Genomic DNA, 15,610 nt, shown 5'->3' on the forward strand with positions numbered 1-15,610 from the left:
AGCTCTCGCCAGCACTGGGATCATTACCCTTGTTTTATGAATGAGGAGACGGAGGTAAATGCAGCTGCAGTCACATTTGTGGTCACCCCCTGCCTCAAGAACAGGGACAGGCTGGGAATTTTGGTCTTCCTCACCCCTGTCCCGCGCTGTGGCTGCAGGCAGGCTGGCGTGAGCTCCCTCCCTCCCAGGTATCCGTCTCCTGCCGCAAACCATCCAGCTCAACAAAACTTCTTGTGTACGAAAGCCAGAGAAACTCCTTTGCGGGAGCCCGAGGCAGCTGCGCATCGCTGCTGAACCTCTGCCACATGCCATGCAGGATCTAACCCAGGGCCCGAAAGTGCCTGGTGTCAAAGTCTGTCACTTCTGCCCGTGAATTGCTAAACACGTCCTCTCCGCTGCAGGCTCACGGCACGCTATGGCCAGAGGACTCCGCTCCTCCAGCTCCATCGGGAAGGAGCAGGCAGAAAACATAGCTGGAATCGCGTTTATTAAGCAAATTAATAGGTTGGGGAACAACAACAAAAAAAACCTAGCCGCGGTGTGGGCACGTTTTCTTCTCGCCTGTTGCAGAAGCAGGGGCTGGCAGGGAGCGGGGCAGGTGATGAATGTTTGAGGGCGCATCCCCTCTGCGCTCCCCATCATCTTCGCTTTCTCTGCTGGGGGGGGGGGGGGGGGGGGCCAAGCTGCGGACCGGGGGCCGGCACTCCCACAGCCCCCGACGGGGCTCCGTCTCCGCCGGGACACGCCGTAAAGGGAGGAGAACCGGCGGGGCAGCGACAAAAAAAAAAAAAATTAAAAAAATCTCCTTAAAACCTCCCGGCTCTGCCGCGGTTGAGGGGGAGGGGGGGGAAGAACCCTGCGAGGCGGCCACCGAGAGCGAAGCCCCGCGGCGGTGGGACCGTGTCCCCGCGTCCTCGTCCCCCGGGGCTGGGGGAAAGCCCCGGTAGAGGGGAGGGGGGACTCTGCCGGGGCCGAGGTTTGGGAAAGGGGAGGCCAAGCCGGGGCGGGAGGGCGAGGATGGGGTGCGCAGGCGCGCCCCGCTCCGCGCCCAGGTGTCCGCGGCTCCGCCACGGAGGCAGCTGCCGGCGCCGCACGCCCCATGGCTCTGCTGGGGAGGATCGACTGGCAAGTACGTACCTCTCCTCTGGTCCCCGGTGGGTGGGTGGGTGGGTGTCCCCCGGGGGACCCCCCTCCTCCGCACCCCCCGGCTTTGGGCTGGAGGGGGGGGGGGAGCGTGGGGTGCTGCCCCTCCGGGCTGCGGCAGCCTGGGCGAGCTCTGCTGCGTGGGGTGAGGATGGGGACACACACACACACACACACACACACACAGAGAGAGGAACGGGTGGGACACGCCGCTTTCCGCCCCTCCCCGAGGACTCGGTGTGGAAGTTACACGGGAAAGCTCCCGGGGCAGCTTTGTAAAGCTCTGCAGGAGCCGAGGCGACAATCCGGACAGGTTGCTGGAGTCTCATTAATGATACAGATATGTGCGTGTTTAAATAATTTTTTAGAGGAAGCGGGATGTAACTAATTAGCATCCCCACGCTCTCTTTTAATTGCTGCCAAATAGGAAAACGGCTGAATGTGACAGAGGCTCGGCAGTGGGCTCTGGCTCCCCTCCCGAGAGCGTGTTCACACCTGGGGGGTGCTTTATGGGTCCCCCATGGGAAACTGCATCCTCGTAAAAAGAGAGGTGTGCGGGGGAGCTAAGCCCCCAGCAAGCAAGAAACCACTTCTCCTTGGAAACAGGGGCTGTCCCCAAAGTAAGGGCATCTTTTTTTTTTTTTTTTTTTTTTTTTTTTTTAAATTTTTAATAAGTAAATAAAGCTGCCACCTGTCAGGAGCCACCTCCCTGGCTGCTCCTCGGTTCCTGCGCAGCTCTGACCCGCGTCTCAAAGGGAGTGTCCGGGGAGGTACCGTGCCCTGGCAGCAGCCCTGGCTGCCTGCGCCTTTCCTGTGCCCGGCAGTTCCCTGGAAAAGGAGAATTTCGCCGGGCGTGGGAGGGCACAGCCTCCGGTGTCCTTTGCAGGTGGCCCCCCAGCCCGCCCGCTTCCCTGCCAGTTTGCCTATAGAGGATTGCGGGAAGCCACGCTTCGGAGAGGGAGACCCTCAAAAAGTGTTATTCCCCCCCCCTAAGAAAAGGCCCGAGCTGTCCAGATATTTACTCAAAGCATCCCTCGACAGAAGCACCCGGGGCAGGAGCCTCGCTCGGCCCCGGCATCACCTGCCCGGGGCGCAGGAGGGAACCGCTGGGGGCCGGGGACCCCCCCCCCGGGGGGCGGGGGGCAGCCCCCTCGCCTCGCCTCGCCTTGGCCGGCCGTTTGCTCCCGCCGGAGCCCGGAGCCCTGTGCCGGTCCCTGGCAGCTGCCGGGGCTGCCAGCAGAGACCGAGGAGCAAGTGGACGTGCGGGAAAGTTTGTCTCCAAACTTCCAAGTGGTTAGCCTCTTCTCTGCTTTCTTGGTTTGTTTTCTAGGAAGGCAAGTGCTTATTTTGGTCGCCTTGTTCAGGTAATTTCTTATCAATCCCTCATCCTCTTCCGCGCCTCTGTTTGTAAATATTATTTATGTATACGACAAATAATGAAACCCAAGTCGTCTTCGTGGTTTTGGCCACCAAAAGAAACAAACCCAAGGTGGTCAGACCTTGACAGTTCTCAAGAATGAGAAAATCACGGTCGCCCCTCAGCGTGACGTTTCCGAGCAGAAGGAAAATCTGGCTTCCGAGGTTATGGTAAAAATGACCAACGTTGCTACAATACAGGGTCTCCCTGGAAGGAAAAAGAGCTGATCCCAAACCTGGGAAGCTCGACGGTTCCCTTCCTCGTTTCTTTCTAAATCCATCTTGTCCCTTTAATACAAATGAACTTTAAGCTCCCCCTGTCTTTTATTATTTAGATTCCTAGTCTTAATGACGCCAGGAGCAGCGCAAGCACACTCGCTAATAATCGTTGCGAACTGCATTTCAAAGAAACATCCCTGGAAGAAAAACACCGTCGTTTAAAAAAAATAAATAGAGACTCCACCAAAAATGATAATGCGGAGTCCCTGCTGATGATGGGCTTAATGCAACTGCTGCAAATCAGCACCTGCCTGCTAGATAAGGCAGATAACACCTCCAACAGTTATTTCCAGCACCCCCGTCCTCCTCAGTTTTATTTTTAGATCATTCCTTTAGTCGGATGGAGATTTTTGGTAGTTGTTTGGGGTTTTTTTTGCGTTTGGGTTGTTTTTTTGTGGTTGCTTTTTATTTTTTTTTATTTTTTTTCTTGTTATTTTTCTTCCTTAATCCCTAGGAAAAAAAAAGCGAGGGAAGAATGAACTGGTTTAAATCTCGAGACGTGGGTCTATCTCGGGCCTTTAATAACAGCTCTCGGGCTGCTCGTCCCCGGGCACTGAGATAGCCGAGATCTCCGCAGCCAGCACTGTCCAGGGTCATCTTTTGTCCCTGCCACAATAAACAAACACTTGCTCCTCTCATGTAAATGAGCAGTGATCCGGATGCACCTTAAAACACTGGGAGAAGTCGTTGCTTTTGAAAACGATGTTCATTTTGTCTGACACGCATAACTGCATAGATCAAATGGCTGCAGAAAGGTAGCAATTTGGCAGGGAAGGATTTTCTAAGCTTAGATGAAAGTGTGCTCACGGCGTCCGAAAATGCCTGTCTCACCTCCCACCTGCTTCCCCAACCCCAAGTTTGCGCGAAAAGATTAGGCGGGTGGGATTTTCGTTAAAAAAAAAAAAAAAAATAAAAAATTATAACGATGCGAGGAACCAGTGGCACAATTCACACAGCTCCGAGTCGGGGACGCTGAATCAGTGCTGCTTTACCCACCAGGGATTCCACACAACTGCAATAATCTTGTTGGATAATTAAGTAAAGTAAATTATACCTTAAACATTGGTAGCTTGCAAGTTGTTATCAGTAATTCAAACTCTTGACAATTATGCAAATCGAGCTCAGGCTGGCGCTCGGACTTTCTCGCTTTTGCAACGAGGACTTTTCCCGAGTTTTATTTCGCCCAGAAGCCGCCGGGACCCGCCGAGTGAGGGGGGGGGGGGGGGGGGGGGACCGGCGCTGTGTCTCCCCACGCGGGTTTTAGCAAAGTCCTCCCACGCCTGGGGGGAGAGGGGGGGAGAGGAAACCCCCGACACCGTTCCCCCCTCCCTCAAAAAAAAAAAAAAAAAAAAAAAAATCCAACACGTCGGGGGGCTTTTTGGGGCAGCCTCCTCGCAGTGTGGATGCGGGGGGGGGGGGTGCCCACGCATGACCCCTTTCCCGTGGGACAGACAGCTCCGGGGGGGGGCTGAAGGGGGGTGGGTGGGGTAGGGGGGGGGGTCCGGCTCCGTGGTGCCTCCCCAGCCTTCCGCGGGCGCGGAGCGCAGCGCGGAAGGAGTGGCTTGAAACTGCGCGCTCCCTCCTGAGTGGCTGGCGGCCGCGGCTCCGGAGCCATCCCTGGGGAGGAGTTATGATAATCCTGTTGCCATTAAGGGCGTCTGGGCAGGGGAAAAAAACCCGAGTGACCATTAGCGGGGAGGTTTAGTCCGTCATCTGCCTTCATGCCTGCCAACTAGAGCTCCGTCCGGGGGGTAGCTCCTCTTCCCCAGCGCCGACGTGGATTTTACCGCTCCGTGGGGGGGGGGGGCTGAACTCTCGTCTTGTTTTCGGCACCCACACACCTGGTTTGGACGCTGGACGCCATGTTGTGGAAACTAGCTGATAACGTCAAGTACGAAGAGGACTGCGAGGTGAGAAACGCGGGGAGAGGGGGTCGGGAGTGGGGGGGGGGGGTCCGGCGTGGGGCAGCGCGGAGCTCCGCCGCCCCCCCGAGCCGCGCTGCTCTCCCTCCCTCCCCGCTCGCTTCCAGCCGGCGCCCGGCTCTCCTGCCTCCCCGCCGGGCGGGATTTGCCCCTTCCCGAAGGCCCGCGGTTTGCTTTTTTTGTGTTTTTTTTTTTTTTTTTCTCCGCCCCCCCCCCCCCCCCCCACTTTCCTTTGGAGGCACGAATTTTAATTCTCCCCTCTCCGAGTCTTTTGAACCCTTAAATAAAAGGGGCTGAAAGCCCCGGCTGGGAGAAACGACCTCGCCTCCCCCAGCCGCCCGGTGGAGCGGGGTGTCCCCCGTACGAAAGCCGGGTGTCGTTCCCCCCCCCCCCCCCCCCCCGCGGAGCGGGGCAGAAGCCGGAGCCGAAGGCCGAAGCGGGCAGCCCCCAGCCCTCCGGCGGGAGTGCGGTACCGAGTGGCCCAGCCTGTCGGACCGGTCCGGGCTGCGAGGCTCCGCTCCGGGTGGGAGCGGGCCGGGAGATGCGGAGGAGCCGGCCGGCAGGTAGCAGCTGCTTGTGGGGGGGGGGGGGGAAGTCGGGCAGTGCTTCCCACGTTCCTCCCCCCCTTCGCGGGAGCGTCTCCTACACCCCCTCCGTGAGGTGCCCCCGGGTTTTGATCTCTCCCGAAGCGGCTGTGTCCCCCGTGTCGTCGTCCTTTCCCCCCCCCCCCCCCCCCCCCCGGCTCCACTGGTCGCGGTCCGCCTGCTTGGCTCCTCCAGATTAGCTGCAGTCCCCGCTTCACGCTCCATTGGGACCCCATTCACCTCTTATTAACAAGCCCTGTTATTTTAATGACCGTGAAGCCAGAAGCTGCTAAATCCCTGGATCAGCTTCAATGTAGACATTTTAAGCTTTGACCGCTGAGATGGGAAAAAGGGGGAGAAACGGAGATGGGACGGCCGGGAGGGAGAACCGCCGTCCTTCCCCCGCCGCGCCGGCAGCCGTCGGGCGAGAGCTGCGCGTCCCGTCCCGGGCGGCCCCCCGGGAGGTTGGGGGGTACCGGGGGCCTCCGGCCTGCTCTGTCCGGGCCCCTTGTCGCCAAGGGCAAGCGGGTCCCCAGCCTCCGGGCCCCTTGTCGCCCCTTGCAGCCTCCGAGTCTCCTCCCCGGCCGGGAGAGCGCGGCAGAGATTGGGCTGCGTGGCCGAGTTGAATTCTTCTTATTTTAATGATTCTCCCACCGACTTGCACAAGGGTGAGGGTTAGCGTGTTGTAGTCGCGCTGAGGAGAGCGGCGAGAACCGGTTTGTAATCTCTTCCCTGGGAGCGGGGCTGACTTCTTCGGCGAAACGCCGTAAAAAAAGCAGGCTCCCTGGGCAGGAGCCGGGCGGCTCCGCCGCCTCTCTCCTCTCCTCTCGCCCGGTGCCAGCGAGTGCCACCGCCCGCAGCCCCGTCCGTCCCCCCCCCGGAGCCTGGCCTGCCGCCGGTGCCCGAGGACCCCCCCCCCCCCGCCACTGACGGCCGCCTGCCTTCTCCCCCCACCCCTCTGTTCTTTCCAGGACCGGCACGATGGGAGCAGCAACGGGAACCCGCGGCTCCCGCACCTCTCGGGCGGTCAGCCAGCACCTGTACAGCCCGGCTCCGCCGCTCTCCCACTCGGGTGCCTCCGACTTCCAGCCCCCTTACTTCCCCCCCCCGTACCAGCCGCTGCCTTATTCCCAGTCCAGCGACCCCTACTCCCACCTCGGGGACCCCTTCTCCATCAACCCCCTCCACCAGCCTCCGCCGCCTCCCCCCAGCCAGCAGCAAAGCGCTTGGCCCAACCGGCAGAGCCAGGACCCGGCCGGCCTCGCCCCCCACGGTCGCCCCGGCCTCGTCCCCCACCTCTCGGCCCTGGAAAGCGGCTCCGCCGGCGGCCGCAGGGAAACGTACCGACGCTCCGAGCTCCTCCTGCCCCACGGGCACGGGCTGGACGCCTCCGCGCTGGCCGATAACCTGGGCCTGCACGACATGACCCACCAGATGGAGGAGGTGCAGGTAAGTGGCACACGTGTCCCTGTGTCCTCCCGTGTCCGTGTCCCCCCCCCCCCCCCCCGGACTCCCACCACCACCCCCCCCCCCCGACCCGCCCCACGCATCGTGGGAGGCGGGCGGGCCAGGCAGAGGGATGCCCGAGTCCCCTCCTGCGCATCCCGGCTTCACTTGCCCCATCCCCGTCCTTGGAGGGAAACCTGCCTTTTTTTTTTTTTCCCCTCATCTGTCCTTAAAATGGGGACGGGCAGAGGAGGGGGGTGGGTTTCCCAAAAGCCCCCGGCTCGTTCCCTCTCCGCTTTTCAAGGTGCGAAACTTTCTCCCCTTTCTCTTTCCAGAATGTGGAAGATCAACACTTATTAATGCATGACCAGACAGTCATTAGAAAAGGTCAGTAAGGTGGCACTGCAGTTTACTTTCCCTTGTCAATAGTTAAAAGTTTAATGACGCACCGGTGAATTGACGCCTTATTATCTTTTAAAGGACAAATCCTTTCGGATCGGGAGGGCGAGGGAGTTTTTCTTACATTCTCTCCGGCGCTGGATTTTTCTAACGCCGTCCGAGGGAAGGTGGCGGTGGGGACGAACCCCCGGTCCGTGAGACCCCTCCGGGGGACACTGACCGTCCCCGCACGGACGAGTCCCTGCTCTTGTGTGTGGCTTTAATCGAAACCAGGACCTTGGACCGAATTTAATGCTGCCCTGGAATACGTGTCTGTAAAGAGACACGGGGCTTGTTTTTGTTTTTCGTTTGGTTGGTTTGGGTTTTGGGTTTTTGTTGTTGCTGTTGCTAGCACTCGAAGACAGTTTGGGTTTTTTCTTCTTTTTTCTCCCCCCCCCCCCCCCCAACTTCTTTACGAGACTTGAGAAGGGAATGAGTTCGCCGGCATATAAGCCTGCTCGGCTTTACCTTAATCGAAATGGTTTTGTAGCTGAGGTTTTGAGGAAGGAGAAAGACGTATTGACTCAATTTACAGTCATTTAGGGCTTCTTTTTTTTTTTTTTCTCCTGCTTTTGTTTTTAAACAAATTTGTGCTTAAAAAAAAAAAAAAAATCAGTGGAAGTTTTCTCCGAAGACTTCAAACAAATACCTAACTGAGGAAAAGCAGAAGTGTTTGTCAGAGCGCTGATTGCTGCGTTTACCTCATGGGAGAATAATTTCGCTGTCAGATGCACCACTGAAAATCTTTCCCCCTCCGGGGAGCGGGGCCGACCCTGGCTCTTTAACCCTTTCCAGTCGGTGCTGTGAGCCAGCAGCACACCACCGGGGGTTAACTGGGTGGATTCGCAGGGGGGACGGAAAAGCTGGATCTGCGGTTTGCTCCTTGCAAAGCCTTTGTTGTCCCTGTTCACCTAAAGGCTGAAGCCGTTAACGAGCAATGTTTTACTTTCAGTTCTCTTCTGGGCTGCACCCCTTCTCTCTGTTGTACTGTCTGTTACGAATTTGTTGGGATTAAATTCCAAAGGCGGTTTCTTAAATCCGCGTGTGCCAGGTGGAAGATGAAGCCCAGCAGGAGGTGGGAGGGAGGCTTTTCCCTGCCCCGGCTCCGAAAGACGTTTTGGCAGTAGCTGAAGGATGCTAATTTGAGTCTGTACTCGTATCGGGCGTTTTATAAGCATCGATTTGCTAACTTGCAGCACGCCGCTTCAGAGATGTGCGTGTTGTGCGTTTTTAGAAAGTATTCTTGGTCGTGTTCGGCAGCTCCTTGGAAGTTGCTGTGGCACAATACAGCTGTTCAGGAATAGTTGTGGGGACCTTTGGGTCGCAGCCGAGCCCCGTGCTGCAGAGAGATGCTGGGCACGGGGGTCAGTGGTGTGAGCGTTTAAGGCAAAACGAAATCCCGTCTCCTGGTCTTTTTTTGTAGAAAGAAAAGTCACTTGGCGCTTCTTCTTTATTTTCCCTTTTTATAAAATACCTGCTTTCCCTCCTCTTCCCGCAGGTCCCATTTCCTTAACGAAAAACAGCGCTCTGAGTCTCCCCTGCCAAAAGGATGGATTAATTGGAGTGGTCATAAACCCCAACGAAGTATTTTGTTCGGTTCCGGGGAGACTTTCCCTCCTGAGCTCCACGTCAAAATACAAAGTGACGGTAGCAGAGGTGCAGAGACGGCTCTCGCCCCCCGAGTGTCTCAATGCCTCTTTGCTAGGAGGAGTACTCAGAAGGTAGGCTGCAACTCCCCTTACAACCATCCCCATCGTGTCTATTGTTTGTAAGTTTTCCTGTGCTTGTGTGTGAGCAGCCAGATCACCGTAACGAGGAGCTCAGAAAGCCTTTTAGCAAATTTCTGATTTTTAAGCAGCTCAACAACACTGAATCCTAATAGGCTTTGGAAATAAAACTTCTTTGCGCTTCTACTAGTTCTCGAGAAGTACTATTAACGGCTCTGACAGCAATTCTCATTCTCTGTTTAAAGTTGGATTTTTGTCTCAAAAACGGCTCCTGGAGCTTTCCTATTAAACTGTTTCCCCGTGGAATACTTTTTGGATTAACTGCATGGTCTTGATTAATCATTACAAGGACACTTTATATGTCCTTTTTTTTGCGTACACTTAATTTGGCTTGTGATCATTCTACAACTGTTGGTTTCAATGGTGCAGTTTGAAACATTTTGATTTTGACCTCTGCTGTGTTTCATCCTGGCTGGTTTGTAGTAGAGCATTTAAAAAGTAGGTCACTTGAAAAGAGCCTGTTTTTTATCTCCCCCTGCCCCCCCCCCCCCCCCCCCCCCCCCAGTAGAACCCTACTGAATGTCAGTAACTGGAATTTCTCATCTTTAAAAAGAAGTGTTCCCTGAAGATAAATAAGGCCATTTTTTTTCCCCTCTTTAATTACAGAGCCAAATCTAAAAATGGTGGCAGATCGTTAAGGGAAAAACTGGATAAAATTGGCTTGAATCTTCCCGCTGGTAGAAGGAAAGCTGCAAATGTGACACTATTGACATCTTTGGTAGAAGGTCAGTCTTGAATGCGTCTTAAAAATAAACTTTTTTTCCCCCTTGTGTACAGCTTTTATCCTCTAGGCAAAGCCTGGAAAGGCTAGAAAGTCAAAGAACATAATAGGGAGGTTTTTGTTTATTTTAAAGTCAGCATGATGGGGACATGGCAGCAGCTAACAGCTGTGTTGCCTTTGAGGGGCTCCTCTCCCCTTCTTCTCCCTTTGCTAAGCCCTTGGCCTCCGAGCCCTACCCGCACAAACCCAGCTAATACTCCTCTTCCTCACGGCTGCCTCGCAGGGATGCTGTAACTCCTACACGCCAGGATGTTTCTTCAAAATGCATGTTTGTCCAGGCTGTGTTTCTTGAGGGGGACGAGTCGTTTTGGGTTTTGTAGGGGTGCGTGCAGGGACAGGCAGGGAAGGGAAGAGGGGTGAAACTCATCATGTTAGTGGTTTTGGTTCCTTATTGGGAAATTTTAAAAAGTCTGGGGCAGCTGACTCCAATGCCTGGCCCTACCTCAGCGGTATCCTCTGAAGCTTTTCTAATAAACAAGCATATAAAGTGAGATTTATAGCTTTTGACTTCCTGATAGGAAACTGGAGCCCCTTTAATCTGTAACATGTTATGTGGACCCTCTATCAGTTAAGCTGACTCGAAGGGTGTGTGTGTATATATATATATATATATATATATATATATATGTATGTGTGTGGTTATGTTTTGTGTTTCTGTTTAAAGCAGCTCCTGGTAGTGGTACAATTTAATAGGCATAGAAGTAGCAATTGAAAAGTGAAAAATGGTCTAACAAGACCTTACTATTTCACTTCTACATCAGCTCAAATAATACAGCAACTTGCATTTAAAACCTTGCTTTGGAAGTTGGGTTTAAAAGAGTTTATGCATGTGCACATATACACATGTACAGTGCAGGTAATGCACTGATCATGCCAATCCATTTTTTTAAAGCCTGATCAAACTGCCTTAATGAAAAAAAAAGTGGCCTAGTTGTACACCTTGCAATTTTATTTTCTATATGAAAATGCTTATTAGAAAGTATTAGAAAATACACTAAACTGATAAACCCTTTATTATATAAGTGGAATTTAGTTGCCAGTTTTTTAAATATCCGTGGACAATTTGATCTAGACTGAATTCTAGTCTTTGCTGCACAGTTAATCTGGATAGAGGTGGGAGTTGTTCTTACTAGTATAAGCGCAAGAGAATTATTTTTTGTAGCAGTCACCATGTAGGTCTTTTTTTCTCGATACAAACTTGCAAAGAAACACTGATCTATTAATTAGAAAATGGCAATGAGTGATATAGTGGTAACACAGCAGTGTCCCTTTCTAAAACAGAAATACACTTCAAAAATTCATGGGACTTTTCCTTAATTTCCCCGATCTCCTTATAATAAATAGATGTTACTATATTTAATAAGCATTCCCTTTTACCCATGCCAGGTGAAGCTGTACATCTTGCTCGTGACTTTGGTTACGTATGTGAGACAGAGTTTCCTTCCAAAGCAGTGGCCGAATATTTAACTAGACCACACATGGGCCGCAATGAAATGGCAAACAGGAAGAATATGCTTCTTGCTGCAAAGTAAGTTTTTGGGCTTGGGTGGTTTTTTTGCTTCTCTTTTTTTAAAGATGCTTTTGCCTGACCATGAGTATCTGTGACTGTGGACGGTTTGGTATGTCTTCGTGTGTAATTTTAATACCAGAGAAGCAGCGTTTGTTGTTTTGTTGTTTTTTTTTTAATCTGGTTTTGGTTTGATTTCAACTACGGCAGCAGTTATTTTAGTCTGATAAATAATATATAACAACCCTGTACGATAACTGTAAAGCAGTTTGGACCAGTTCTGTTCTTTTTCTTTAAATGGTAGTAAAAACTTCAGGAAAAAGTCCTATACCAGGATGGCTATATCTCTAAGAAAAAGATGTCCCTAGGTCTGACAGGGTTGAGGCCCTGGAGGGCAGGTGTGCCCAGGGAATACGAACCAGTGTCGGGACTGGGAGCGGGAGATGGTTCACCCACCTCTGTGTACGTGCAGCCCGGAGGGGCATCTCCAAGGAGAGTTACTGGTGGGCACGCTGGGTGCAAGGGAAGCTCCTCTGCCATGTCCTCGTCACTGCTCTTGGCAATAGCAGTCCACAGGTTTCCCCCATGGGACACAAGCAGTCAAGAACTGTGGGTAGTCCCTTTTTCACTATTACAGCTGAAGATTTTTATAGTTCGGTGAAAGCCGGCCTTTGGTAGATGTGAAAAGTCCCTGTACTTCACTAAATCCCTATAGCAAAGCTTGCTGAACAGGGGGAGGAAGGGTAAAGCAGAAGCTTTGCATCAGCTCTTCTGCAGACACTTGTACCTGTAAATAAACCACACACTGAACAGGTCTCTGGTAGGGAATACCTGTGTCAAGTTACGCTTATCTTAAACCGGTGGCTGGAGTGCTCGCTGTCCCCTTCCCCCCCCCCCCCCCCCCCCCCAGCCTTCCCAGGCCGAGGTTTAACAAAGCCTTCATTTCATGATCCGTTCTGGGCCGAGATGTTTTCTGGTCTGGGGTTGGTGCAATTCCTGGCTTTTGAAGGCAGCCTCGCTCTGCAGAGGACCTGAGAAAAGCCTGCTTAAACTGCTGAGAAGAGGTGCCCCGAATTTGGGCTCAGACCAGGCATGCAAAACACACTCCTGCTGCTGAATTAGTACGTCTTTCCCTGAAAGAGAGACCTTTGACAAATATATCCCTTAGAAATAGAGTCTCTCTCTTTTTCCTATAGCTTGAACGTTCTGCTTTTTACTGAGCACTACCCCTTCCGCTCTTCAGTATTATCATAATTGGTATTGTTATTAGCACTAGTAACAATCATCTTTTGGAAGGTATTTGTGATTGAGAAATTCTGATAAAGCGATGATTCTCTTAAGACTGCTCAGCTCCTGTGAAATCCCATCAAGGAGACAGATTTACAAGCAGCAAACAACATATGCTTGAGCTTTATTAACCATTCATGTTTTGCCAGGCACATGTGTTGGTGTTTGCAGGATCAGGGCCTAGGTCTCTATTAAAGGGGGCATATACATAATATACTGTGCACAACTAAACTGAATCTCCTCTTCAGCTGGTTTAGTCTTTCTAAATCACCTATCTGCAGCTGTGGCAGTTCTCGTAGAAACTAGCCCTAAATTCCCCCCCCCCCCCCCCCCCTTTAAAATCTAGGGCAAATGATGCAGAGCCAGCCAGACACCCGAGGTGGAGAGATTATTTTGCAGAGCGTGGATGTGTTTTTGTGACATAGATGTAACAGAAGGTTTATCTGAAACTGGTGCTAATAAATAGGCTTTAATTTTAGATGCTGCTGCTGCTGGAGCAATGAATTTCTGAGAACTCCCAACTCCCACATGACTGCCAAATACTTGATACAGGCTTTCTCTGTCACTTCTATTTATTTATTTGCTTTTGCATAAATTCCCACCGTGGTGTAAAGTGTGATCACTTTGTGTCTTGCAGGCAGATTTGTAAGGAATTCACAGACCTCCTCACTCAGGACAGAACTCCTCTTGGAAACACGAGACCTAGTCCCATCTTGGACCCTGGCATCCAGGGCTGTTTGACTCATTTTAGCCTGATCACACATGGCTTTGGGAGTGCCGCCATCTGCGCTGCCATGACATCCGTCCAGAACTACCTAAATGAAGCATTAAAAATAGCAGACAAAACATACATGAACGCTGGCGACCAGAGCCCTGCAGAAACCAACAAAACCATTGATAAAATGGATAAGCACAGGAAGTAAAAGGAGAGAAACCAGACTTTAAACCTTTAAACTCTTCCTCCTAAACACAGACTGGGATCTTCTTGCCGGGGGGAACATAGAGATTTGGGTTCGTTTGGTTTTTTTTTGTTGTTGTTGGTTTTTTTTTTTTGTTTGTTTTTAAAGAAAAGAGGGGAAAAAAAGGAAAAAAAATCCTCTTATTCAGGATCTTCACTCCCCCTGGATCCATGAGACAAGTCTTTCTAAAAGCTGCAGTATCCCTTATCTGTGGAAGCAATTACCAGAAGATAAGTACAAGTGTATTGAAATCCTTTGCTGTAAAAGTGGTGCTATAAAGGGGTTCTGATGGAGATATACAAAGATATATTTAGATTTCTTTTCCATATCTAAGTATCTAGTGGTGACCAGCTTCATGTATAGTTTTTAAGATACAGATTTTAGATGGAAGCCTATTTGTTATCTGATACAATTTCAGGGTTTTATTCTCTCTAAATGCAACAGTAACAATAAAGCAGTATTAAACAATGGTATATAGGTTTATGTACATTAAAATTTTTTATAAACACCTGAAAATAGTAAGATTATTCTGTGGGTTGTTTTTTTTGGTTTTATCTTGGTTTTTTCTTTATTTTCAGATTACCATAGGAGAGTACTAAAATCCTGCTAGACTTAAAAGTTATCTGATAGCATCTGACATGCTTATTTTTATGGAAATATTCAGTCTTTCAAAAACTGCAGTAATGTTGGCTGCAGTGAATTATTATCTTGATATTTTTTTAACAAGGAATAGTTCAAAATGAAAATGCTTTTAGAAAATTCACTTTCTGTGTCTAAGGATATTGCAGCTTTATTCACATATTTATATTGTCTTGTTTTTAAATTGGGGGGTAAACTTGAAAAAATAGGCACATAACTTTTTTTTTTCTTTTTTTTGCCTATTAAGGCCAAAAAAAATATTTCCAGGGAGGCTTTATGTGTATTAAGGGAAGCAGTGTGTTGAATGTAAATATTTATTTATGTGTAATTTAATCGGATTTGTAAATAATGGTGAACTTTTTAATACTTTTTTTTTTATAAATGGGTTTCAAATTTTAATTTTGGTAAGTATTTCAAAGGTAATGGGTAAGCTAAACATATCTTTAGGTTTATGCACAGGTATGTTATACAGGGTATTTAAGACTTGTTTTTTTTAAATATCTCAATTCTTGCCACTGAAGATTAAATCTAATCTGAGGTGTATGTTCACAAAGCAATAATTTTGTGCATCATCCACCTGATAACTGACTAGACATGCAAAATGAGTGTGTGAGTTAGTGTGTATGTGAATAATGGAGGTTCTGAACTATCTTTACATATTTGTAAATGTTCCCAATATAATTCTGATGTATATGATAACCATATAATAAAAGTATTCTGGATAGAAGCATGGAATGTTTTGTTAACTGAAACCAGTTTTGTTTTCTTTCTATACTTCGGGAATGTGGGGCGAGTAGCACTAGAGGACATTATGTATTGAGTCATAATTGCAGCACTTTGTTCGGATTAACAGAACAGAAATATGAAGCTGTTTGCCAGTAAAACTAATGGTTTCAATTAAACACATTATGTATCTCCAAGAATCTCTTTTTTTCTTCCTAAGATGTCATTATCGTGCTAGCTGCCTATTTAAATAGGGAGCTTAAAACACAAATTGCAAGGCTTCCTCTAAATAAAAATCAATCCTACCAGCTTTGTCTTCAAGTTAATCTGACTTTATTAGTATAATCTGTCTCTAATGACAAATATTTGCAAAATTCTGGCATGTGAAATTCGATAGGTCTCCCATCTGGTTTCAGCCCAGTTTTACTGATTTGAGGAAGTTGGTAGCATTTTGCAGAAAGTCCCCAAAGTATTCTGTGCAGTAGTAGTGAGGCAGGATCTGAGGCTTTCCAGTGACATTCAGTGTCTCGGATGCAAAATAGCCAAACAAACCTTCCTGGAGAGAATTTATTTATTTTTTTTTCTCGGGTGCTGTCTGAAAAGGGAACAACGTGAACCTGGGCTTTAGTGTATCTTTGGCGTTTCAACACCTGATCAATCCACCAGGCGCGTGGCTAGGGCAAACATTATGAACGGTGA

At 50.1% G+C, this 15,610-nt stretch overlaps 1 protein-coding gene across 1 annotated transcript; it reads left to right on the plus strand.

The window, feature by feature from the left end:
- The first annotated feature begins 4,444 nt into the window (after positions 1–4,444).
- On the plus strand, positions 4,445–15,057 carry TFAP2C (transcription factor AP-2 gamma). The gene is given in 8 exon segments (XM_049817122.1): positions 4,445–4,748; positions 6,316–6,366; positions 6,368–6,793; positions 7,126–7,177; positions 8,727–8,949; positions 9,622–9,740; positions 11,183–11,324; positions 13,228–15,057. Coding segments are annotated over 8 exon segments (1,347 nt in total). The 5' UTR covers positions 4,445–4,700; the 3' UTR covers positions 13,514–15,057.
- The last annotated feature ends 553 nt before the right edge of the window (positions 15,058–15,610 follow it).

This window comes from Accipiter gentilis, chromosome 14, assembly GCF_929443795.1.
Source record: "Accipiter gentilis chromosome 14, bAccGen1.1, whole genome shotgun sequence".
NCBI lineage: Eukaryota > Metazoa > Chordata > Aves > Accipitriformes > Accipitridae > Astur > Astur gentilis.